A 26,703-nucleotide genomic window follows, 5' to 3' on the forward strand; every position below is an offset into this window, starting at 1 on the left:
ACCTCCCTTGCATTCCAATCCACTGATGCATCTCCAGACCTGCTCACAATTCTGCTGTGAAGTACAGCCAGGGTTATATCCCTGTAGTAAATCCTTTGGTTTTTCTTTCCAAACTTGATGAATATCATAAGGTATTGTCTCAAGAAATACTTCTGCACTTGACCTATAAGCTATTTTGCTGTCCCAAATGATAGATGTATTTGTGACAATTGCATTGGTGAGAGACTATGTCCAATACTTGGAATTTCTTCAACCCTGGGATCCTCTTGCAATGACTATGCTGACAGACAGATGCCCAGTGCCAGTGTAGTATTTGACACACCCTTGCCAAGTGCTCCAATTGTATATGGAAAAGACAGTGTTCAGTATATATAAAATTGTCACAGTAATCCATTTTATAGGGACTATTTTGGGGGGGAGGGAGTGCTAAGAAATGTTGGGTCAGGGTGTCACTCTAGAGCCTGGGTTTGGTTTCAACTTGCTGAGAAACCCAGATTGGATTCAATTTTTCTGTCCTTCTGCCTCAGTCTTGAAGTTATAGGGTCCCAGACTTGCACTTCCAGATCCAGCTTATGAGCCAGGTTTACTGTAAGCAGCCTGTGCTGCTGTGAGTGGAAGCTCAGTTTTAGGAAGTAAGACTCAGCAGGAAGAAGCGAGGATGCTGTGGCCTTTCCTGTCTTCCTTTCTTCTGCCATGACCTTGAGCAGCATTGCTTTAGCACATGCCACCCATCATAGACTTTTTATACCACAGACCCCCAACCAAGAAAGCCAACTGACAGGTTGGTATTCTTGACAATAGAATCAAATGAATCTCTGTTTCTTTCAAACCATCTATTTGTCTCAGGTATTAATCAAGCATTGGAAAGTTGATCTATAGCAGGATGCTAGTTAATTTAACTGATTTCTATACAAAAGCTCAAGATATATTTGGTACAGGGGCTCTAAGGCTTTCTCCTTTATGTTATATGACCTTGTACATATCTCTTTGGAAGGCTATTTATTTAACAAACCTGATCTTGAACCTTATGATCAGGTTTCTGCAAGTACAAAGGAACTGCAGAGAGACCTCCCATGCAGACAGGGCTCTGGGTTGGTTGTGTCTGTGAAGGGTCCTGTAGCTCTTTTTTGCACTCAGGATTCTGCAGAGTGACTCGTGTATGTAACTTCAGGTGGATACTGTGGAACTCTACCTCCCCTGCCACACCATACTTGATGTGCGTGATTGGAACCAAATTGTTGCCATGTGAGCACAATGATGGAACATCTTTGTTTCAGACAGAGGATAGATAGAAATCCTGTCCTATATTGGGACATCCCCAGGGGGCCAGTCCTTCAGTCTCTGATGACAGGAATCTCATAGCCCATCCATACATGTAATAGTTAGAAACCTCAGGTAGCATACCAGTCTCAACATCCCCTTACCAACTCCAAAAAAGCTGCCTCAGCTATTCAAAGAGCAAGCACCACCCAGCTCTGAGCCAGTTAGATTGCTAGTCGCAGCAGTTTCCATTCAAGGAACAATATGATGATAAAAGGGAGAGGTCACATGTTTTGAAGATTTATGGAAATAATCAGTGTTAAGTAATTTTTCAATCCTGCTTTAAACATGAGTTTTGATTTTTCTAGAAATCATTCCAATGGGATATTAAAGTTGTGTCATGCATTGGAAAGCTTCCATTTACAGGGACACCAACTGCTTTTTGGTCAATTAATGTCCCTTTCTTTGTTCTTCATTTCCCTCTTCCTTACAGTGGAGGTTGAGAGATCTTCTCAGTTTGATCTCATGGGGCGGTGGGACCTTAGTCACATGATTCAGAGAATGTGGAGTTGAAGTTTAGTTTAACCTGGGTGATTAGGAAAAGTGAACTAGCAACCGTCCGAGATCAGGCCTGGGGGAGTCATCAGTTCGACAATGGCTTAGCCTGTCGGGGTGTGAGTTTCCCCCTCACCCTTGTTCTTTCTGCACCCCACAAAACACCATGGAGCTGTCCACTGGAGGCATTCAAGCATGGATTAAAAAGTGTACCCATGCAGGCTGGTAAAACAAGTTTTGAGATCTTCCATTGTGTGCACATCTGAGTATAGAGCAGTATCTGTAAGCAGTTACTCTCAGAGTGCCTGCAAGCAGAGCCCAGTATGTTGGGAAGTAAATGTTTAATTTGTATCCTGTTTGGAAATGTAAGGATGTCACCAGTTCTTTGTTCCCATTCTCCCTGACCCAGGGGAGCCCCCACTCCTCAGCAGGGTCCTCCTGTGAGCTTTGCTTTTCTAGTTGTTACTTCTGTTACTGAGTAGTATGTTAGCAGTGTAAAGGAATCTCACAGTGTCCCCATGCCTTCTACTCTATAATGAGCCCTAAGGCCAGAATCAAACATACACACTGTGTATAAAGGGGGGGGGGGAGGTGCCAACAATAGTATTATTAGAAGAAGAATTTCATGTCTCATGTCTCATGGATATTACTGGCTTGGAGAAGAGACAGACAAAATTCCAGGAAAGGAGGATGGCTTTCATGAGGTTAAACATTTTAATAAATACTTTTTTTAAATTGGCAGTTGTTTTATATGAATTAAAATTTCTGACAGAGATACAACATTCAGGCCGGGGAATGTGGCTCAATGGTAGTCTATGTATCATATGTGAGGTCCTAGATCTGAGCCCTGGAAAACACACACACACACACACACACACACACACACACACACTGTTTTTCCTGGCACCTTAATAAATTACAAATTTTTAATAATTCCCCATTTCTGTTTCAATATGTTCCAAGTTGGGCAAATGCATTTTAAAAAGAGCCCTGATTTTTTGTCACGGATGTGAACAGGTTCTAAACCCCTGAGTTGGGAGTTGGCTGATATTCCCCCTGGGGATTGATGAGGCCATCTGGGTTTACAATGGCCTGCCTGCTCTCCTATCAATGAAAGGTTGATGACTCTGGAACACTGTCCTTCCATATCTGTGTGCTTGCACACTGAGCATTTCGGTGACAGGTTGGATACCAGTAGAGTGGCCTCATCCTAAAGATCCTGAGTGCTATCCTTCTCTACACTTCTGAAACAGTTTAAATGCTGGCATTTGTCAAAACAATATTTGGCACTTGTCTAATGGATGCCTGGTCAGGATGTGGCTACGTCTCCCTTTCAGGGGACTCTAGTACCCCAAGCCAGGCTATAACAGCTGAGTCATCTTATCACATCCCCAGCCTCATTTCCTTTCAGCTCACAGTTTGGTTGAGTGCAGGAGGGAGAGGGAGCAGACAAGGACAAAGGGGACCTTCAAGCTGGGCTGTGCCTCAACAAAGCTGGAAAGTGTTGAGGTTTGGGCCTTTTCCAAGTCCTCATGCCAGCCACTCTTCCTCCTCAAGCTGTCAGGCCCAGTTCTTAGGAAGTGTATCCATCAGCTTGTGAACATTCTGGGCAGCTTTTGCTTGTTTGTTTGATTTTGTTTGTTTAGACAGGATTTCTCTCCACAGCCCTGGCAGTCCTATAACTAGCTCTGTAGACCAGGCTGACCTCAAACTCACAGAGATCCACCTGCCTCTGCCTCCCACGTGCTGGAATTCAGGGTTTGTTTTTTAAAGATGTTACACTCCTAGAGTCTACTCTGTGGTCAGGAACAAAAGCTCATTGGTGAAGGCAAATCAGCTGATTTCAGAACTTTTTGCAGGCAAGAGTAGAACACTTTTGGGTGCATTGGAACACCCTGATAACCTCATCATACCCCAGAAGAAGTATCAGCCAGCTCCCATATCTCCTATAAACTTAGCAATCAAGTTTATTTAATAACTGCTACCAAATCTTGCATCTCTGAACCTTTAAAGAGAAGCCCAGAATGTTTTTCGTGGTTAGAAGCTCTAGATCAGTTGATGAGGACTCATGTGTCAGTCACTGAGAATATAGAAATGAGTAAGTAAATATTCTTCTCTGGAAAGGATCCACCCTATGGAGAGACATTGAGGTTAACGAACCCAAAGGAATGTTGACAGCCCATTTATTCAGTTACACCAAACAGAAGTAAATCCAGATCTATCCCATCTATATATTGCATCCTTTATATCAGAGTAGTCTTCCCCAAGTGTTCCCAACTCCAGGTGTGAGCATGCCTGCAAGTCAGTACCCCAAAGCTTACATTTTTGCACTTTCTGAGGGTTCCCTATTCCTGCCACACAGAGGACCAGCCTTGCTGAGGGGGTCCAAAGATACTAGAGTGCTGTATTCCTCCTCCTGCTACAGCAAGTCAGCTGATGCTCTAGTTCATGTGCCCAGACTCACCTCAAACATCCCCAGCATGGTTCTCACAGAGTGAGAGATGCTTTGCCCCTGCCTCCACCTTTACTCCTCTGACAACCTGTAGGTCTTTTTTTTTTCCTTCCTCTTTTGCTTTTAGAAATTAGTACAGCTTAAATTGTAAGCCCTGACAAAAAATCAGGGCTCTTTTTTAAATGCATTTGCCCGACTTGGAACATATTGAAACAGAAATGGGGAATTTTTTAAAATCTGCTCAAGTCCCGGGATGAGGTGTCCAGCAGTCCAATAACTCGAGAGAAAACCACACCTAATGCAAACTGCAAGAGGCTTTATTATCAGCTAGCTGAGGGCAAACTCCTTCAGCTGTGCAGGGCAGGGGAGTTCGACCCTGAGCAGTAACAGTAGGGGGGTTTTAACAGCTAGCTGAGGAATTGGGAGGAGTTGGGAATAGTTGGGAAGAGAGTTGGGAGGAGTTGGGCTACAGCTCTTCTCTGCCAGGTGCCCTTGGTAAAATTACAAGGCATGAGGAGTGGGGAGTGCGTTATAGCTCTTCTTTGTGAATTTTTATCTCCATGTCCTTGGCACAGGGACCCAGGCAAGTGGCACAGGGAGCCAGGCAAGTGCCTGGTAAGGTCTTTTTACAATTATCACATCTCTGGTTCTAAGGCACAGAAACAACAACAACAACAAAAAAAGGCTTTTTGCTGGCTATAGAGAACAAAGAGCTTCTTTCTGGCTGTATCCCCAGAGATGGGGGGGGGGAGAGAGGTTGGGGGGGGAACAGGCTTGGGGGAACATTCACGGGCTTTACCTCCCAGGGAGAAACACTCTAAGTCCGGGTCTCACAAAATCACATGCAAATATCTATAAAATGATGAAGGAAAATCTAGAAATTGACAAAGAGCTAAAATAATGCAATCATGCCCTAGATATAAGATAAATGTATAACAATCTCAAAAATGTATGCATGTATTTATCTGCATGTATGCCTGTGTACCACACATATGCAATGCCTGGGGAGGCCAGACCACGGCATCACTACAGATGGTTGTGAACTGCCATGTTGGTCTGAGAACTGAGCCTGAGTAAGTGCTTGCAACCACTGAGCTATCTGTCCAGCCCTGAAGATGTAAATGTCAGAACAATTCTCTTAGACTTCTTCACTACCCTGCTGTGTGGTGTCTGGGAATTCTAAGTCTCACCCCATAGCTTGTCTACTGTTCGATGTTGGTGTTTCCCCATAAGCAGAGCAGACATGCATAATTCCTTCTGTACATGGTCCCCATAATGCTTAGATGTAGACAGCTGGTTTTACAACTGTGCTTTAAAGAACAGGAGTTTGAGTAGCCATATTTTTTTCCTGCAGATGGATGGAGGGAAGAGGAACTCGGGAAGTACTCATTCTCTTCCCTGAAAAAAAAAAGTGTGGTCCACCATGTGGTTTCTATGACCCAGGCATGCTCATGGGAAGGTGAGAGACTCATTGTTTGTCCGTGATTAGTGTCCTTGGTTTACAAGTGTCTGCCAAAGTAGAGATGTTTACATAGGTTTCCCCACCCTGTCACATGAGCACTATATATTACCAGCCTGTGAGGAGCTCTAGCTTCACACTGCAGGACCCTGTCTCCCGGAGCACCCGGCTAGACTCATCCCCAGTTGGAGGAAAGCTGGCCAGCTTTGGTAAGATTCTTCCCTGTGGGTGCTCAACTCTCTGCTTCTTTTCCTCTGTGCTCTTTCTAGCAGTTCATCTATTTTAGTGAAACGGATTAACCCCCCTTTACACTTTCTGGACCCAAACTCTCGAATTAAAAAGAAAACAAGCGAGAGTCAAAATTTAAAATGAAAACAGGTTCCTTTGGTGTGGTTTGTATCTGGGAAGAAATTAATGGGATTTCGAGCAAGGAGATGGAGATATAGGAGGGTTTCCTCAATTGTGATTAAAAGCCCCCAGAGGCTTAGGAAGCCATTGGCAGAAGGGCATGTGAGCTGCCGTGTTTCCTTCCATAACAAGCATGTGGCTTCGCAGGAACAATAAGAAAAACCCCAAGTCTGGTGATGGTGGTCCACATCTTTAATCTCAGCACTGGGGTGGTAGAGGCAGGCAGATCTCTGAGGTCAAGGCAAGCCTGGTCTACAGAGTGAGTTCCAGTACATCCAGGGCTACACAGAGAAACCCTGCCTCCAAAAAGAAAAAGAAAACCCCAAGCCAGGAATTGTTTTCAGCAGTACTTTCTCCTCACTTCTTTCCTTAAAAAGAAAAAAGAAAAAAAGAAAAAGAGAAAAAAAATTATGGATGCTCTTTAAAAACAAAGTAAAACATGAACCAAGATCATAAGATGGTAGGTTGAGGGAAGAAAGGAGGAAAGAGGGGGAGGAAGACCAGGCATCAGGTATTCCATCATGCTAGACTGTTGAGAGGATACACAGAGAATACACAAAGTAGCAAGAGTGTACCTAGGAAAAGGGTGTTTATCACATCGGACCCCAGCTGCAGGTAGTTTGCTACATGTCTAGGCTACAAAGCACTGCCAACCCAGAGAAACAGAGGAGGTTGATTCCTGTGAGCGCTACTGGGATAAGAATGGGTAAACTGAGTCTGCACAAGAGTTGGAATTAATCCACTGCAGAAATACGAAAGACAGTCATTGTTGTGTATGTGACTAAGGTTCAGCACCTCTGGCCATGGCAGATTTACACCTGCACTCCCTAACAATAACACTCTCGCCTGTTTTCTCACAATTATACCTTGCCTGGCTTTGAGGGGAGTGTTAGAGTTAAACACACAGTGAGACAGTTTCAAGGGGGTGGACAGGAGACACTGGTGGTTGAGGTGTTCTGCTGGAAGTTACTCCCTGGGTGTTTTAGAGAAACCATAATGAGAGACTGCATTGGGTGAGTTGATAAAAATTAATGTGGAATTTCTGCAAATTAGAAACAAGTAACTCCTTTTCTGCCCACATAGGCCTGAGAGTTTACAAAGCCTAAATAGCAAGTACCCTTTTAGGATGAAAACCCCTGTGTAGTATTCATGGTACCGAGCCTTGGCTTACGCAGAGATCCTTCAGGGAAGATGTGTTTCTGTGAAACTGGACCAAAGTCACCCCATCACTGATATCTATCAGTTGCTACCTTCTACCATCAACCGAGATTATATAAATTTGCCGCTGCAATCAAAGTGTTGCTAGATGAAACGGGTAAAGAATCCATTAGCTTAATAAGAACCATAGATTTTCAAAGTTGGAACCCTCTCATTTATGGATGGTAACGCATAGGTCTAAAGAGAAAAAGGAAGGTAACTACCAGAAAGATATTGAGAGTCTGTTGTGAAACCAGCACTATGATTCAAGGTAAAGAATACAGATCCCTCTCAGCTGTAGATTATAGAGCTGCAGGAAGTATGGATAGGTAAAAGGTTGTTTCCCTAAGATCACATGGTATGTTTGGAAAAAGCAGTCACGAACCCCGATAGCTGGTAACTGATTTATGGTATCCGTAGCATTTGGATCCTCCACATTATTGCTTTTGCTTTGGTGTCCTAAATACCCAGAGCCTGGCAAGTTTAGGAACTCTGAGTGAGCCTACCAATTCCCATTCCCCACAATCTGGGTTTTAAGTATAGGTTGGCATCTTCACAAGAGCCAACAGTTCTGCTACTGAATGACAACATCCCTATCCACTGCTGCCACCTGCTGATCCTTTTGAGTATTACCAGCTCTTGTTATTTTGTTTGTTTAGGTTGGAGGTAGCCAGGCTAGTCCCAAAACATGCCCCAGTCCTCCTTGCCTGCTCTGAGATTGCAGGCATGCAAGCAGCATCACACCCAGATCTTCCTCATTTTAAAAGAGAAATTACATCCAGGAAAGAGTGTCCCAAGACAACATAAGAAGCTCAGCAAGTGGGTGTCATGGCTCCCTGCAGCTCTGGTGAAGCAATCGCCACACGTAAATCCTGGTAACTCTTTAGGGGTGGCTGTGCCTTCTGCACATGTGCACCATCTCTTCTCAATAAACGAAAAGACAAACAAAAAAAACACACACACATTTGATTCTGTTACATATCATAATCTTCTATGCTTTATGGAAGTTTGTTATTTCAGTGCTGTAAAATGACCAAGAATTTGGTGTTCTTTATAGCCTTATACTGAGTCTGTGGTTATCATGAAACAGAAACGGTGGGCTAGTGTGAGATGCTAATTAGAAGGGCAGTTCACTTCCCACTCCATCACCCATCTTACACATGCTCAGTAGAGCCTTAGATCCCTGACCTCCTAGATTCCAAGCTATACTCCTGATCCTTTACTACTGACCAGATTATAGGCTGAGGTCCAGGACCTCAACCTTCTACACACATCACATACAAGCATGCACACACACACTCACACATGCACATACACCCAAACACACATGCACGTGCACACCCGCACATGCACATACGTGTACATGCTCACACACACACAGTAAAAGTAAAAGTGTTCAGACCTACGCATGAGGGAAACACAAAATAAAATTAATGGTTAACTTAATGCAGCTGAGAAACAAAATGCAGGGTAAAAACAAAATAAAACTTACTTGGAGCTGATTTTCTCTTTAACTAACATTCCCTTAGGCTGGCTGAAAGAAGCAACATTCCTTGCATTTATGTATTTACAGACAAGGTCTCCTGCATCCCAGGCTGTCCTTGAACTGGCTATAGAGCCCAAGATGACCTTGAATTCCAATTCTTCTGGCTCCACCTCCCTAGAACCACATAAACTGGGTGTGGTAGTTCTTAAGGAAGATCAAGAGTTTGGGCCCAGCCTGGGCTACACAGCAAGACCCTATCTCAAAGTAAAACAAAACAAAAAAATCAAAACATAAAAGTTGATTTTTCCTGCTAAATGTGGGGGCACTCATGGTCATCTGATATGATGGGGTTCTGTGTGGAGGTGCAGGTTTGTGTGTATGTGTTTCTCAGACCCCGTGTACCATGTACCATGTTTTCTGGGACCTGAACTTCACCAATTACAATGCTGCCTGGTAGGGATCCTCGTGTTTCTACCTCCAAATTTCCTAAGAAATAACATTTTTAAAGTCCATAAGAGAAGATCCAGCAATACCACTTCTGGGCATATACCAAGAAGATGCTCCATCTTGTAATAAGGACACTTGTAATACCCCACTATGTTCATAGCAGCCTTATTTATAAAGTCAGAATCGGGAAAGAACCCAGATGTCTCACAACAGAGGAATGGATACAGAAAATGTCGTACATTTATACAATGGAGTACTACTTAGCTATTAAAAACAATAAATGAATGAAATTCTTAGACAAATGGATGGATCTGATGGATATCATCTAGAGTGAGGCAACCCAATCACAAAAGAACACATATTATTTGCACTCAGTAATAACTGGATATTAGCCCAGAAACTCAAAATACCCAAGATAAAATGTGCAAAACACATGAAACTCAAGAAGAAAAAAGATCAAAATGTGGATACTTAGATCCTTCTTAAAAGGAGGAACAAAATACCCATGGAAGGAGTTACAGAGACAAAGTTCAGAGACTGCCCCACCTGGAGATCACTGGCATCACCTATTACTTAACTTGATAACAAATATTACCCTAATATAAATAGGTTCTGTTATACTATGGATGATAGTGAACCTAAGGTATAGAGGAATATGACTGTGCCATTGAGTCAGTTAGGAAGGCCAAGGCCAAGATGAAATTAGGTAGCTGAGGACACGGCTTTATCATGTTTTTTCAAAAAGAAAAGTCTCCACCCACTTAGTCTCAGTTAGAATGTAATTCTATGGCCTGACCACTCCTGCTTTTTTGCCCTTGGCAGGAATCACTGTTGGAAGAGATGACAATGAGCCCACGTCCTTTGTTGTTGGTCTTCGTGCTGGGTCTGGTTGTGATTCCTCCAACTCTGGCTCAGAACGAAATGTACGAAACATTCCTGAAACAGCACTATGATGCCAAGCCAAAGGGCCGGGATCACAGGTACTGCGAAAGTATGATGAAGGAAAGAAAGCTAATTTCGCCTTGCAAAGAAGTCAACACCTTTATCCATGACACCAAGAACAACATCAAGGCCATCTGTGGAGAGGATGGAAGCCCTTATGGAGAAAACTTCAGAATAAGCAATTCTCCCTTCCAGATCACCACTTGCAGGCACTCAGGAGGGTCTCCCAAGCGTCCATGCCGGTACCGAGCCTTTAAAGATTTCAGATATATTGTTATAGCCTGTGAAGATGGCTGGCCTGTCCACTTTGATGAGTCTATTATCAGTCCGTAGACAGCAGGCCCCTGGCACAGACCTAGGTCTCTTTTCTTTTTATCTCCCCTCACAGCCATGATCACTGGTTCAGCTTTCACTGTCACGGACCAGAAAATGAATTATCTGAAATATACTTCTCCTGATTTATAATGCACAGAAATAAAGATATCTCAAAAACCACTAAGAGTCAGTCTGGAAGATCACTAGTTCCCAGTAACTTTAGCTTTTCTGGTTTTCTCTCCTTGTTGTACCTCAGGGGAAAGGGGCTGGAACACAGAGAGATATTCTTCGTTACCTGCTAGTCAGTGGAAGGTAGATTTCATCTTTTTATGGTGCTGTGGATGCTAAATTGATTTTCAGACAGTACAGGGAATTTTCAAAAGAGCCAAGTTGTCTATTAAGTAATAGGTCACTAAAGAAGCCCTTTGGAGCTCTTCCGGCCTGACCAGCACCGGGGTAGCTAGAGCGCAGGGTCGGCTGACACCCGCCAGCTACCCACGACCCCCGCCACAGGATTCTGAGACTTCTGGTGAGTGGAACACAGCTTCTGCTCCAATCCAATTGCGCGCGGGACCTGAGACTGCATTAGTTAGGGAAGCAGAAAACCGGCCTGAGTAGGGCCACAGGCCTCTTCCGGCCTGACCAGAACCGGGATAGCTAGAGGGCAGGGTCGGCTGACACCCGCCAGCTACCCACAACACCCGCCACAGGTTTTTGAGACTTCGGGTGAGTGGAACATAGAGTCTGCTCCAATCTTTAAACAGTGACAATGACAACAACTAACCCCAGAGATTACCAGATGGTGAAAGGTAAACGTAATAATCTTACTAACAGAAACCAAGACCACTCACCATCATCAGAACCCAGCACCCCCACTTCGCCCAGTCCAGAGCACCCCAAAACACCGGAAAAGCTAGACACGGATCTAAAAGCATATCTCATGATGATGGTAGAGGACATCAAGAAGGACTTTAATAACTCACTTAAAGAATTACAGGAGAACATGGCTAAAGAGTTACAAGTCCTTAAAGAAAAACAGGATAACACAAACAGGTAGAAGTCCTTAAAGAAAAACAGGAAAACACATCCAAACAGATGATGGAAATGAACAAAACCATACTAGACCTAAAAAGGGAAGTAGACACAATAAAGAAAACCCAAAATGGGGCAACACTGGAGATAGAAACTCTAGGAAAGAAATCTGGAACCATAGATAGGAGCATCAGCAACAGAATACAAGAGATGGAAGAGAGAATCTCAGGTGCAGAAGATTCCATAGAGAACATCGGCACAACAATCAAGGAAAATGTAAAACGCAAAAAGATCCTAACTCAAAACATCCAATAAATACAGGACACAATGAGAAGACAAAACCTACGGATAATAGGAGTGGATGAGAATGAAGATTTTCAACTCAAAGGACCAGCAAATATCTTCAACAAAATTATAAAAGAAAATTTCCCAAATCTAAAGAAAGAGATGCCCATGAACATACAAGAAGCCTACAGAACTCCAAATAGACTGGACCAGAAAAGAAATACCTCCCGACACATAATAATCAGAACAACAAATGCTCTAAATAAAGATAGAATACTAAAAGCAGTAAGAGAAAAAGGCCAAGTAACATATAAAGGCAAGCCTATCAGAATTACACCAGATTTCTCACCAGAGACTATGAAAGCCAGAAGATCCTGGACGGATGTTATACAGACACTAAAAGAACACAAACTCCAGCCCAGGCTACTATACCCAGCCAAACTCTCAATTAACATAGATGGAGAAACCAAAGTATTCCACAACAAAACCAAATTCACACATTATCTCTCCACGAATCCAGCCCTTCAAAGGATAATAACAGAAAAAAAACAATACAAGGACAGGAACCACGCCCTAGAAACAACAAGAAGGTAATCCCTCAACAAACCTAAAAGAAGACAGCCACAAGAACAAAATGCCAACTTTAACAACAAAAATAACAGGAAACAACAATTACTTTTCCTTAATATCTCTTAATATCAATGGACTCAACTCCCCGATAAAAAGACATAGACTAACAAACTGGCTACACAAACAAGACCCAACATTTTGCTGCTTACAGGAAACTCATCTCAGAGAAAAGGATAGACACTATCTCAGAATGAAAGGCTGGAAAACAATTTTCCAAGCAAATGGCATGAAGAAACAAGCTGGAGTAGCCATTCTAATATCTGATAAGATTGACTTCCAACCCAAAGTCATTAAAAAAGACAGGGAGGGACACTTCATACTCATCAAAGGTAAAATCCTCCAAGAGGAACTATCAATCCTGAATATCTATGCTCCAAATACAAAGGCAGCCACATTCATTAAAGAAACTTTAGTAAATCTCAAAGCACACATTGCACCTCATACAATAATAGTGGGAGACTTCAACACACCACTTTCACCAATGGACAGATCATGGAAACAGAAACTAAACAGGGACACAGAGAAACTAAGAGAAATTATGAATCAAATGGATCTGGCAGATATCTACAGAACATTCTATCCTAAAACAAAAGGATATACCTTCTTCTCAGCACCTCATGGTACCTTCTCCAAAATTGACCACATAATTGGTCACAAAGCAGGCCTCAACAGATATAAAAATATTGAAATTGTCCCATGCATCCTATCAGATCACCATGGACTAAGGCTGATCTTCAATAACAAAATAAATAATAGAAAGCCAACCTTCACGTGGAAACTGAACAACACTCTTCTCAATGATACCTTGGTCAAGGAAGGAATAAAGAAAGAAATTAAGGACTTTTTAGAGTTCAATGAAAATGAAGCCACAACATACCCAAACTTATGGGACGCAATGAAAGCATTTCTAAGAGGAAAACTCATAGCTATGAGTGCCTCCAAAAGGAAACTAGAGAGAGCACACATTAGCAGCTTGACAACACACCTAAAAGCACTAGAACAAAAGGAAGCAAATTCACCCAAGAGGAGTAGACGGCAGGAAATAATCAAACTCAGGGGTGAAATCAACCAAGTGGAAACAAGAAAAACTATTCAAAGAATCAACCAATCAAGGAGCTGGTTCTTTGAGAAAATCAACAAGATAGATAAACCCTTAGCCAGACTCACTAGAGGGCACAGGGAAAGCATCCTAATTAACAAAATCAGAAATGAAAAAGGAGACATAACAACAGATCCTGAAGACATCCAAAACACCATCAGATCCTTCTACCAAAGGCTATACTCAACAAAACTGGAGAACCTGGATGAAATGGAGAAGTTCCTAGACAGATACCAGGTACCAAAGTTGAATCAAGATCAGGTTAATGATCTAAACAGCCCTATATCCCCCAAAGAAATAGAAGCAGTCATTAATAGTCTCCCAACTAAAAAAAGCCCAGGACCAGATGGGTTTAGTGCAGAGTTCTATCAGACCTTCAAAGAAGATCTAATCCCAGTTCTTCACAAACTATTCCACAAAATAGAAACAGAAGGTACTCTACCCAACTCATTCTATGAAGCCACAATTACTCTGATACCTAAACCACAAAAAGACCCAACAAAGATAGAAAACTTCAGACCAATATCCCTTATGAATATTGATGCAAAAATCCTCAATAAAGTTCTTGCTAACCGAATCCAAGAACACATCAAAACAATCATCCATCCTGACCAAGTAGGTTTCATCCCAGGGACGCAGCGATGGTTCAATATACGGAAATCCATCAACGTAATCCAGTATATAAACAAACTCAAAGACAAAAACCACATGGTCATCTCCTTAGATGTGGAAAAAGCATTTGACAAGATCCAACACCCATTCATGATAAAAGTCTTGGAAAGATCAGGAATTCAAGGCCCATACCTAAACATGATAAAAGCAATCTACAGCAAACCAGTAGCCAACATCAAAGTAAATGGTCAGAAGCTTGAAGCAATCCCTCTAAAATCAGGGACTAGACAAGGCTGTCCACTTTCTCCATACCTATTCAACATTGTACTTGAAGTCCTAGCCAGAGCAATTCGACAACAAAAGGAGATCAAAGGGATACAAATTGGAAAAGATGAAGTCAAACTATCACTTTTTGCAGATGATATGATAGTATATATAAGTGACCCTAAAAATTCCACCAGAGAACTCCTAAGCCTGATAAACAGCTTTGTTGTGGAATACTTTGGTTTCTCCATCTATGTTAATTGAGAGTTTGGCTGGGTATAGTAGCCTGGGCTGGAATTTGTGTTCTTTTAGTGTCTGTATAACATCCGTCCAGGATCTTCTGGCTTTCATAGTCTCTGGTGAAAAATCTGGTGTAATTCTGATAGGCTTGCCTTTATATGTTACTTGGCCTTTTCTCTTACTGCTTTTAGTATTCTATCTTTATTTAGAGCATTTGTTGTTCTGATTATTATGTGTCGGGAGGTATTTCTTTTCTGGTCCAGTCTATTTGGAGTTCTGTAGGCTTCTTGTATGTTCATGGGCATCTCTTTCTTTAGATTTGGGAAGTTTTCTTCTATAATTTTGTTGAAGATGTTTGCTGGTCCTTTGAGTTGAAAATCTTCATTCTCATCCACTCCTATTATCCGTAGGTTTGGTCTTCTCATTGTGTCCTGTATTTCTTGGATGTTTTGAGTTAGGATCTTTTTGCATTTTACATTTTCCTTGATTGTTGTGCCGATGTTCTCTATGGAATCTTCTGCACCTGAGATTCTCTCTTCCATCTCTTGTATTCTGTTGCTGATGCTCGTATCTATGGTTCCAGATTTCTTTCCTAGGGTTTCTATCTCCAGTGTTGCCTCATTTTGGGTTTTCTTTATTGTGTCTACTTCCCTTTTTAGGTCTAGTATGGTTTTGTTCATTTCCATCATCTGTTTGCATGTGTTTTCCTGTTTTTCTGTAAGGACTTCTACCTGTTTGATTATGTTATCCTGTTTTTCTTTAAGGATTTGTAACTCTTTAGCAGTGTTCTCCTGCAATTCTTTAAGGGATTTTTGTGCTTCCTCTTTAGTGTCTTCTGCCTGTTTAGCAGTGTTCTCCTGTATTTCTTTAAGTGTGTTATTAAAGTCCTTCTTGAAGTCCTCTACCATCCTCAGGAGATATGCTTTTAGATCCGTGTCTAGCTTTTCCGGTGTGTTGGAGTGCCCTGGACTGGGCGAAGTGGGGGTGCTGGGTTCTGATGATGGTGAGTGGTCTTGGTTTCTGTTAGTAAGATTATTACGTTTACCTTTCGCCATCTGGTAATCTCTGGGGTTAGTTGTTATCGTTGTCACTGTTTAAAGATTGAAGCAGAAGCTGTGTTCCACTCACCAGCAGTCTCAAAATCCTGTGGCGGGGGTCGTGGGTAGCTGACGGTACCCCGGTGCTGGTCCAGCCGGAAGAGGCCTGTGGTCCTACTCAGGCCGGTTTTCTGCTTCCCTAACTAATGCAGTCTCTGGTCCCGCGTGCAATTGGATTGGAGCAGAAGCTGTGCTCCACTCACCAGAAGTCTTAAGATCCTGTGGCGGGTGTTGTGGGTAGCTGGCAAGTGTCAGCCGACCCTGTGCCCCAGTTGCCCCGGTGCTTTTCTGACCGGAAGAGGCTTGTGGCCCTATGTAGGCCGGATTTCTCTCTCCCCAACCAGAGCAGTCTCAGGTCCCGCGTGATTGGACTGGAGCAGAAGCTGTGTTCCACTCACCAGCAGTCCCAAAATCATGCGGCGGGGGTCGTGGGTAGCTGGCGGGTGTCAGGCAACCCTGCGCTCCAGCTACCCCGGCGCTGATCCGGCCGGATGAGGCCTGTGGCCCTACTCAGGCCGGTTTCTGCTTCCCTAACTAATGCAGTCTCAGGTCCCGCGCGCAATTGGATTGGAGCAGAAGCTGTGTTCCACTCTCCAGTAGTCTTAAGATCCTGTGGCGGGTGTTGTGGGTAGCTGGCGAGTGTCAGCAGACCCTGCGCCCCAGCTGCCCCGGTGCTTTTCTGACCGGAAGAGGTTTGTGGCCCTATGTAGGCCGGATTTCTCTCTCCCCAACCAGAGCAGTCTCAGGTCCCGCGTGATTGGACTGGAGCAGAAGCTGTGTTCCACTCACCAGCAGTCCCAAAATCCTGTGGCGGGGGTCGTGGGTAGCTGGCGGGTGTCAGGCAACCCTGCGCTCCAGCTACCCCGGCGCTGATCCGGCCGGATGAGCCTGAAGTTACACTCAATGGATACCTCATTAACTGCCCTCTTCTGCTCAATCAGACGTTCAAGCATGTGGAAGGATGTGCTCCACTTAGACGGTACATCCTGGATCAGCTGGTGCTGTGGCAGCTCGTACTCTTTCTGCAGTTCTGATAACTTCTCTCTTGCTCTGGTTGACCGATGGACCCGCTCACACAGCTTCCGGGCAATACTCAGTAAGTTCTGCACCATCCTCTGGCTCTTGATAGCCTCACTCACAATCAGATTCACTGTGAGACTGAAGCACTGCACACTTGAGTGTTCACCCTCACTCAGCATCTTCCCTATGCTTGGATTGTCAGTGACAGTGATGCCAATCTGAAGGCCAATGGAAGTCACCCAGGCTTCCCACCAACACCCCAGCTGCTTCTGAATGCTATTTCCACTATAGTCACAGTCGATCTGTGAGACATCTAAAAGTGCTGAGCAATGGTGGTCCTCACAATGTGGTCGGACAGCGGATGCGAAGGTGACCCAGTGAGCTGTAAGGGTCAGGTATTCACGAGTCTGGCTACTCATCCATATTCCAGAGGTGAAGTGAACCACACCACTCTCAGCTTCCTTCAGATGTGACATAATTATCTGTTTCACATTGTCATACATAGCTGGGATAGCTGTTCTAGAGAAGAGGGAAGGGGAGGGTAGAGAGTACTGAGGTCTCAAGTATTCGAGCAGCCTGTTAAAGCCAACGTTGTCTACAAGGGAGTATGGCTGAAGGTCAAGTGCAATCATCTCAGCTATGAGACTTGTGATTTTTTTGGCAACTGGATGAGAGTCATAGAACTTCTCTGTGGAGTCACGGAAAGAGGAAGGCCCTGAGAGCTCTGTGCCTAGAGGCCTCCGGATGCCTGGAGAATGGGGCAGAGTGGCCTCTGAGACATCATTCTTGAGTACATGGCCATGGAACCGCTGCAGATGTCTCAGGAGACAGCTGGTGCCCAGGTTGGTGGGCTTCTTGCCCCTGCTGATGGTCCGGCCACAGTGCAGGCACACCACCTTTGTTGAGTCTGCTGAACAAATAGAAAAGTGATTCCACAGCTTTGAGGTCTTCTTGCTATTAGTAGGAAACACACCTTGATGATTTTTTCTGACCACTGCTGGCAAGTCAGTTAATTTGGAGGAGCTTTCTGCAGAAGCCAAAGTGGCATATGGAGAGTTGGCCAAACTTGCACCCAGAAAGTCCTTCTGGTTCCCAACCACCTCAGGGTGGCGTCTGTACAGGTGTCACATCAAACAACTGGTGCCAACATCTCCCTTCTTCCCCCGACTAATAACGCAGCTACAGTACCGGCACACCGCTTTGAGACTGTCCATGGGGGCCAGGGAAAAGTGATGCCAGACTTCCGACTTCAGTCTTCTCATCACCTTCTCATTTTGCTGGAAGACAGTGCCTGATTCAAACCTTGGATTTACCGTGTCTGCTGGCTGCTTCTCTGGAGAGGACACTACAGAGGCCTCCCCCAAGTCATCAGAGGATGACAACATGGACACATCTTCCCGGGACACATCCCCAGGATTAGTGTGTGATGACAAGTCCTCAGGAAGCCTGTCTGGGGATGAGGAGGCAGAAGGGGACTCTTTGACTTGTTTGCCTGGAGACAACGATGTGGAGTTGAGATCCCCTTCTGGGGGCAGCAGGGCAGGCAGCAGGGTTGGGGGCATAGGGTACAATGGTGGGATGCCTGTGTTGCCCCCGTTCTCCTGCAGTACAATGGAGCGATGTGCTCTCCACATGTGCCTGATGAGGCAGCTTGTGCCCAGGTCCTTCCCGTTTTTCCCTCTACTGAACTCATTCATACAGTGGACACAGACAGCCTTGGAGCTATCGAGGGGTGACAAGTAGAAGTGCTTCCAGACAGCTGACCTCCTCCTGGACCCAGATGTGCTTTTGGGAAGAGAAAGGTTTCTGTCTGCCATGGTTTCTGAAGTGTCGTCATAATGGAGCATGGAGAGGTTGGGGGAGGAGCCTGCCAAGGCCTCCTCTCTGCTGTACTTTTCAGTGACAGACACATCAGAGGACACCTCTTCAGAAGAAACTACAGTCACAGACTCTTCCATTATTTGATCAGGGGATGGGATCTTGGGAGCCATTTTCTGGACAAGTCTGACAGGCGAGAGCACAGTGCTAAGGTCTCCCACATCTGCAGGCTGTGGTGGAAGCAACAGAGAGGGAGGGGAAAAGGAGGACCCTGCCGATAGACTTCCATTTTCTTGAATGAGCTTGGTGGGGTGTGCCCGCCTCACATGTCTCATGAGGCAACTTGTACTCAGGTCTTTCTCATTCTTGCCCCTACTGAACTCTTTCATACAGTATGTGCAGATGGCCTTAGTGCTATCTCGAGAGGAAATAAAGAAATGCTTCCAGGCTGGAGACTTCTTCCTGGAGCTTATGTGTCGACTGGAAAGAAGGCTCTGGGTCACAGCTTCCATGGCTACGTTGTACAGTGTGCTACTTACTATACTGGGAGAAGAGTGAGCCATAGTCATCCTCACTCTCGGCAGCTAAGAACTTCCCAGAAGGCTGACAGGCACAGCTCGCTGCCCTGATGTCTGTCTGTTCATCGCCACTGTCTGTCTGTCTCATATCCTCTGACTCACTTTTAAAGTCCACTTGTTCCAAACTGTGACAAGGAATTTGATCATCATCTTCCTCCTCTGTTTTGAAATTTACTTTGTCAGAAACAAAATCACTGCCCCCCTTGGGACAAGTTTCTTGCTTATCCTCCATGACCAACCATAATTATCCTGGTTGCTTTATCATTCTGACATCTTACGTTAATAAAAAACTGCTTATAATGTCCACTTTTGAACCCTAAAGTAGGTTTTATTCACTCTTTCATAATCTCATTTTCTAGGCTGTTTACTATGGCTGACCATGAATGTCACTGGAAAGCTCACACAAGCACACTGTCACAGGGCATGGAGTGCTGTTCTGTAGGAGTACTGCAACCAAATACTTCTTGTTGTATACACCAATGCGTGCAGCATAGACTTCTTCCTCTTCTCCAAGACAGGAGCCCCACCATCTTGAGGGCACACACAGTCCTTCATTTCCTATGTCCTCCTCTCAGTAGGTCAACCGGAAGTAGAAACTAAAGTATTTGAAGCCAGGTACATAAAAAGTGCAGACATGGGGTGAAGAGACAATGACCATGGCCACGTATGGTCTCCATGCTTCTAGAGCTCTGCTTCCCAGTTCTTGCTCCAAACTCTAGGCCCATCAGAGACCTGAGGCGCCGGCTCCGCGCTGCGCTGTGCTGCGCGGGCCCGCGGGCTGCGGACAGCGCGACGGGCATGCCCATTCATTCCCCTCCTTTCTTCTTACTCTCTGTCCAAAATATTACTTATTTTATTTTATGTGCATTTTGTTTTACTATATGTGTTTTGTCTGCATGTATGTATGGGCACTACATGTGTGCCTGGGACCCAGGGATGTCAGAAGAGGTATTGGGTCTCCTGACCTGGAGTTACAGATGGTCATGGTGAATGCTGGGGTCCAAACCTAGGTCCTCTGCAAGAACAGCAAGTGTCCTAAGTGCTGAGCCACCTCGTGACCCCTTTTTATCTTTTGATCACTATGTGGGATCATAGGGTGGCTCGGGGACTGTCTTGGGTGGAATTATAATTTGCAAAGGTAGAATCAAGGCGCACCAGGGTTGCATAAGGGGTTTAGTACACATCTTTTTGAAAAGAAGGTTTCTTCTTCATTCCTGAAAAATGCAGGCTTACTACTGGCAAGGGGTGAAGGCCTTAAGCAGTTGTTCATTATGATGGAATATTTCCTTGCCAGATTGCCAAGTAAGGGGTTTCTTCCCCTTCTCATAGGCCCTCAAATTTCCCTTTGTATTCATTGAGTGTCTCCCTCTGGTCTTAAGCAAGCATTAGTTCTCATGGGATACTCTTTAGTCATTCATTTGTCATAGCTATTTTATTAAAAATTTAAAACTTGTCTATTTTATGTTATTCTCTCATTAATCTTTTTAGTTTATCGAGTGCTATTTGATAACTGTGGGGTTTTAAGGAAGTTATAGAAAGATTATTTTCTTTCCATTCTTCAACCAGATTTGTTTCAAGTATAGAAGCTATGTATCAACCTAGCTTGCTGGGTGCTGTCAGATGCACAGGCTCAGTAGGTAATGCCCTGTTAGCAAAGGTTTATGAACACATGCCTAGGTATTTTATTTAGAAAAATAATTGCTAGATGCAATACCACCAAAGCCCTGCTTTCCCTATGCTCAATCCATAGCCAGTACCTGAGTGAGCCCAGCCTTCCTGAGTATTCAGATTTAGGAAGGGTTTGAGAAGTGGGCTGCGGGTCTGTGCTCAGCACAGGAAGAGCCATCTTTACTTCAGAAAACAGGTAGAGGTTTTCAAATGCCCCTCATTAGAAAAGTTTCCCTAAGATGCTTGCCACCAAGACCGATAACCCAAGTTTTATCTGTGGACTCACATGGTAGAAGGAGACAAACTACTCCTACAAATCAATCATCTATCAATCACCAATCAATCAATCAATCACATGAGTGGATGGGGCAGCATTTTTAATTCAGTCCTGGTATTTTCTGTACCGAGTCCTTTTGCTCTGTCATAACACAAAGCTGTTTAGAGTGAAACAACAAATTACAGTTAAGGCCTTGTGTCTCAGGAATAAACCATTCGAGAAGCTGAAGACAAAGCCATCTGTGATTGCTGACTGTGCAAGGGAAAGACAAGAAAATCTCCCAGATTTCATGGAATGGTGGCGTGTAAGGAAGAACAGGACAGGGAAGTGGAGAGGAAACTCCCGCTGGGACACAGACCTCCAACTCTTGAGAGTGTAATTCACTCTACAAAATAAAGAGTCAGCTGCAATACTGAATGCAACACATTGCAGTCATTCGCTACGAAGAAAGTAGAGGAAAACAAGAAAAATGAATGTGGTGAGCAGCTTCCAAGGTGAGCTGCTCTGACTACCACACTGTCCTCTGATCTGTAAGAGTCAACCCCTGCGTGCTTCAGCACTGCCTGATTCTTCTCCTTCTCCTACGCATTGTTAATAATGCTGCCTTCTGGGAGGAGAAGACCTGCCTCTCTTCACCTCAGTGTGACCCTGCTTTCAATGCCTTTCCTCACAGGTACATGCTCAAAGACATAATGGACAAATGGGAAACAATTGCCAGCCTTTACTGACCACTTATGGTGTGGGAGGCCCTCTGATAAGACCCTCTGATAAGACCTCTGATTAAATTTTTAAAATCTACTCCTTAAAATATTTCAAGAAAGGTGCTACTATACTTCAGTAGCTTACATGGAGATCCACTAAGAGAGGTTAAGGAATTTCCCAAACTACACACTGTACTAGTATTCTTCCCATTATTGTGACAAAACGTTGGAACTGATCCACTTAAAAAAAAAAAAAAGGAAAGGTTTTGTTTTGACCCATTACTTTGGTACCTATGGAGGGGTGTTGAATTAACTCAGGAGAGCATGGCAGCTGCTTGCTTCATGGTCTCAGGAAACAGAGGGAGAAGAAAGAAGCTGAGGTCATTATAAGGACTCCCTATGGTCATCCCCTCAGTGATCTCCTTGTTTGACTGAACCACCCTGCTCCCAGGCAGAACAGCTGTGGCTATGACTGGAGCATGTGACTGGATAGGTTGGAAATGGCAGGGAGAAAGTGACCACAGATTACAGAACAGGAAAATGCCATGGCCCACAGGGTTGGTGGTGGTGTTTGGATGGTTTGTATTTTGCTTTTGCTTTTGACAGGGTCTCAGGGATTCAAACTAGCCTCAAATTCACAGTGTAGAGCAGGCTGCCTTCACACTTCCCATCCTCTTATCTCTACCTCAAGATACTAGGATTATGGGATGCTCTGTCTATGCAGTGCTAGGCACTGGACCCAGGATTCTGTACATGGTAGGCAAGCACTGCCAACTGAGCTACACCCCAAGCCCCCACATGCCTGTTGTAACTCTGGACCATCATGCCTGCTCTACTCTATTGCATGGATCCAAGTCTTATTGGACTTTGAGAGTGTGTTCCTGATTGGAAGCCACACTTCCAGTCCTGCCTCCCAACAGTCACATTCTGCACAACAGAGTGTGGATCTTAGGTTGTATCTGCCTCTGATTAACACTCTTCCTCTGAGCACTGCCAGGAAATCCTACTTAACCTCCCTAAGCAAGGGTCTGAACTTCATGGATTCCTGTCAGTTACACAGTTGGTTCTGTCTGATGAAAGCCCAGGAGAGACTGTCTGCATAAAACACACAGGGATTCTCCTTTGTATTACTATTTTTTCTGGCCCCTGTACACTCTGCAGGGAGCTTGACTTCTGACTTTCCTGATGTTTAAGTTCTGCTGGTAATTAGATAATTTAACACACATTGAGTACCCTGTTCTTCCATTGTTAGTTTTGCTATGCTTAATCGTAAATCTAACCATGACCTACCGGGAGAATTAAAGTAATTTTAAGATCTATACCAGAGCCCTTCCAGTCCACTCGAGCACCGGGGGGTGCCTTGCCAGAGGAGTCTCCAGACACCCGCAAGGACCTGCACAGGATTCCCCACGGGATCCTAAGACCTCTGGTGAGTGGAACACAGCGTCTGCTCCAATCCAATCACGCGGAACCTGAGACTGCATTAACTAGGGAAGCAGGCAACCTGGCCTGAGCTGGGGCACAAGTCCCTTCCGGTCCACTCGAGCACCGGGGGGGGGGGGTGCCTTGACAGAGGAGTCTCCGGACACGTGCAAGGACCCACACAGGATTCTCCACGGGATCCTAAGACTTCTGGTGATTGGAACACAACTTCTGCCAGGAGGCAGGTTCGAACACCAGATATCTGGGCACCTTCCCTGCAAGAATAGAGCTTGCCGGCAGAGAATACTCTGACCACTGAAACTAAGGAGAGATCCAGCCTCCCAGGTCTGCTGATAGAGGCTAACAGAGTCACCTGAGGAACAAGCTCTAACCAGAGACAACTATAACAGCTAGCTTCAGAGATTACCAGATAGCAAAAAGGCAAATGTAAGAATCCTACTAACAGAAATCAAGACCACTCACCATCATCAGAATGCAGCACTCCCACCCCACCTAGTCCTGAGCACCCCAACACAACCGAAAATCTAGACCCAGATTTAAAAGCATATCTCATGATGATGGTAGAGGACATCAAGAAGGACTTTCATAACTCACTTAAAGAAATACAGGATAGCACTGCTAAAGAGTTACAAGTCCTTAAAGAAAATCAGGAAAACACAACCAAGCAGGTAGAAGTCCTTAAAGAAAAACAGGAAAACACATCCAAACAGGTGATGGAAATGAATAAAACCATACTAGACCTAAAAAGGGAAGTAGACACAATAAAGAAAACCCAAAGTGAGGCAATGCTGGAGATAGAAACCCTAGGAAAGAAATCTGGAATCATAGATGCGAGCATCAGCAACAGAATACAAGAGATGGGAGAGAGAATCTCAGGTGCAGAAGACTCCATAGAGAATATCGGCACAACAATCAAAGAAAATACAAAATTCAAAAGGATCCTAACTCAAAACATCCAGGAAATACAGGACACAATGAGAAGACCAAACCTACGGATAATAGGAGTTGATGAGAATGAAGATTTTCAACTTAAAGGGCCAGCAAATATCTTCAACAAAATAATAGAAGAAAACTTCCCAATCCTAAAGAAAGAGATGCCCATGATCATACAAGAAGCCTACAGAACTCCAAATAGACTGGACCAGAAAAGAAATTTCTCCCAACACATAATAATCAGAACAACAAATGCACTAAATAAAGATAGAATACTAAAAGCAGTAAGGGAGAAAGGTCAAGTAACATATAAAGGCAGGCCTATCAGAATTACACCAGACTTTTACCCAGAGACTATGAAAGCCAGAAGAGCCTGGGCAGATGTTATACAGACCCTAAGAGAACACAAATGCCAGCCCAGGCTACTATACCCGGCCAAACTCTCAATTACCATTGATGGAGAAACCAAAGTATTCCACGACAAAAGCAAATTCACACATTATCTTTCCACGAATCCAGCCCTTCAAAGGATAATAACAGAAAAAAACAATACAAGGACGGAAATCACGCCCTAGAAAAAACAAGAAAGTAATCCCTCTACGAACCTAAAAGAAGACTGCCACAAGAACAGAATGCCAACTCTAAGAACAAAAATAAAAGGAAGCAACAATTACTTTTCCTTAATATCTCTTAATATCAATGGACTCAATTCGCCAATAAAAAGACATAGACTAACAGACTGGCTACACAAACAAGACCCAACATTCTGATGCTTACAGGAAACTTATCTCAGGGAAAAAGACAGACACTACCTCAGAGTGAAAGGCTGGAAAGCAATTTTCCAAGCAAATGGTATGAAGAAACAAGCTGGAGTAGCCATTCTAATATCGAATAAAATTGACTTCCAACCCAAAGTTATCAAAAAAGACAAGGAGGGACACTTCATACTCATCAAAGGTAAAATCCTCCAAGAGGAACTCTCAATTCTGAATATCTATGCCCCAAATGCATGGGCAGCCACATTCATTAATGACACTTTAGTAAAGCTCAAAGCACACATTGCACCTCACACAATAATAGTGGGAGACTTCAACACACCACTTTCATCAATGGACAGATCGTGGAAACAGAAACTAAACAGGGACACAGTGAAACTAACAGAAGTTATGAAACAAATGGACTTAACAGATATCTACAAAACATTTTATCCTAAAACAAAAGGATATACCTTCTTCTCAGCACCTCACGGGACCTTCTCCAAAATTGACCATATAATTGGTCACAAAACAGGCCTCAACAAATACAAAAATATTGAAATTGTCCCATGCATCCTATCAGACCACCATGGACTAAGGCTGATCTTCAATAACAAGATAAATAATGGAAAGCCAACATTCATGTGGAAACTGAATAACACACTTCTCAATGATAACTTGGTCAAGGATGGAATAAAGAAAGAAATTAAAGACTTTTTACAGTTTAATGAAAATGAAGCCACAACATACCCAAACCTAAATCTAAAAGCTCTAGAAAAAAAAGGAAGAAAATTCACCCAAGAGGAGTAGACGGCAGGAAATAATCCATCACAGGGGTGAAATCAACCAAGTGGAAACAAGAAGAACTATTCAAAGAATTAACCAAACTCGGAGTTGGTTCTTTGAGAAAATCAACAAGATAGACAAACCCTTAGCTAGACTCACTAGAGGGCACAGGGACAACATCCTAATTAACAAACTTAGAAATGAAAAGAGAGACATAACAACATATCCTGAAGAAATCCAAAACACCATCAGATCCTTCTACAAAAGGCTATACTCAACAAAACTTGAAAACCTGGACGAAATGGACAAATTTCTGAACAGATACCAGGTACCAAAGTTAAATCAGGATCAAGTTAACAAGCTAAACAGTCCCACATCCCCTAAAGAAATAGAAGCACTCATTAATAGTCTCCCAGCCAAAAAAAGCCCAGGACCAGATGGGTTTAGTGCAGAGTTCTACCAGACCTTCAAAGAAGATCTAATTCCAGTTCTGCACAAAATATTCCACAAAATAGAAGTAGAAGGAACTCTACCCAACTATTCTATGAAGCCACAGTTACTCTGATACCTAAACCACAGAAATGTCCAACAAAGATAGAGAACTTCAGACCAATTTCCCTAATGAATATTGATGCACAAATACTCAAAAAAATTCTCGCTAACCGAATCCAAGAAAACATTAAAGCAATCATCCACCCTGACCAAGTAGATTTTATTCCAGGGATGCAGGGATGGTTTAATATATGGAAATCCATCAACGTAATGCATTATATAAACAAACTCAAACACAAAAACTACATGATCATCTCGTTAGATGCGGAAAACGCATTCGACAAGATCCAATACCCATTCATGATAAAAGACTTGGAAAGATCAGGAATTCAACCTAAACATGATAAAAGCAATCTACAGCAAACCAGTAGCCAACATCAAAATAAATGGTG

The 26,703-nt window shown here is 43.7% G+C and overlaps 1 protein-coding gene and 1 pseudogene across 1 annotated transcript; one reads left to right on the forward strand and one right to left on the reverse strand.

Annotated features, from left to right (window-relative positions):
• Nucleotides 1–10,104: 10,104 nt before the first annotated feature.
• LOC110287826 (angiogenin-4) lies at nucleotides 10,105–10,539 on the forward strand. Its single transcript, XM_021154346.2, has one exon. The coding sequence runs from the start codon at nucleotides 10,105–10,107 to the stop codon at nucleotides 10,537–10,539; it is 435 nt and encodes a 144-aa protein (XP_021010005.1).
• A 101-nt stretch (nucleotides 10,540–10,640) lies between these two features.
• LOC147001835 (zinc finger BED domain-containing protein 4-like) lies at nucleotides 10,641–19,454 on the reverse strand (annotated as a pseudogene).
• Nucleotides 19,455–26,703: the final 7,249 nt, after the last annotated feature.

The sequence above is a fragment of the Mus caroli genome, unplaced genomic scaffold (assembly GCF_978045245.1).
Source record: "Mus caroli unplaced genomic scaffold, Mus_caroli_1 scaffold_12, whole genome shotgun sequence".
Lineage (NCBI taxonomy): Eukaryota > Metazoa > Chordata > Mammalia > Rodentia > Muridae > Mus > Mus caroli.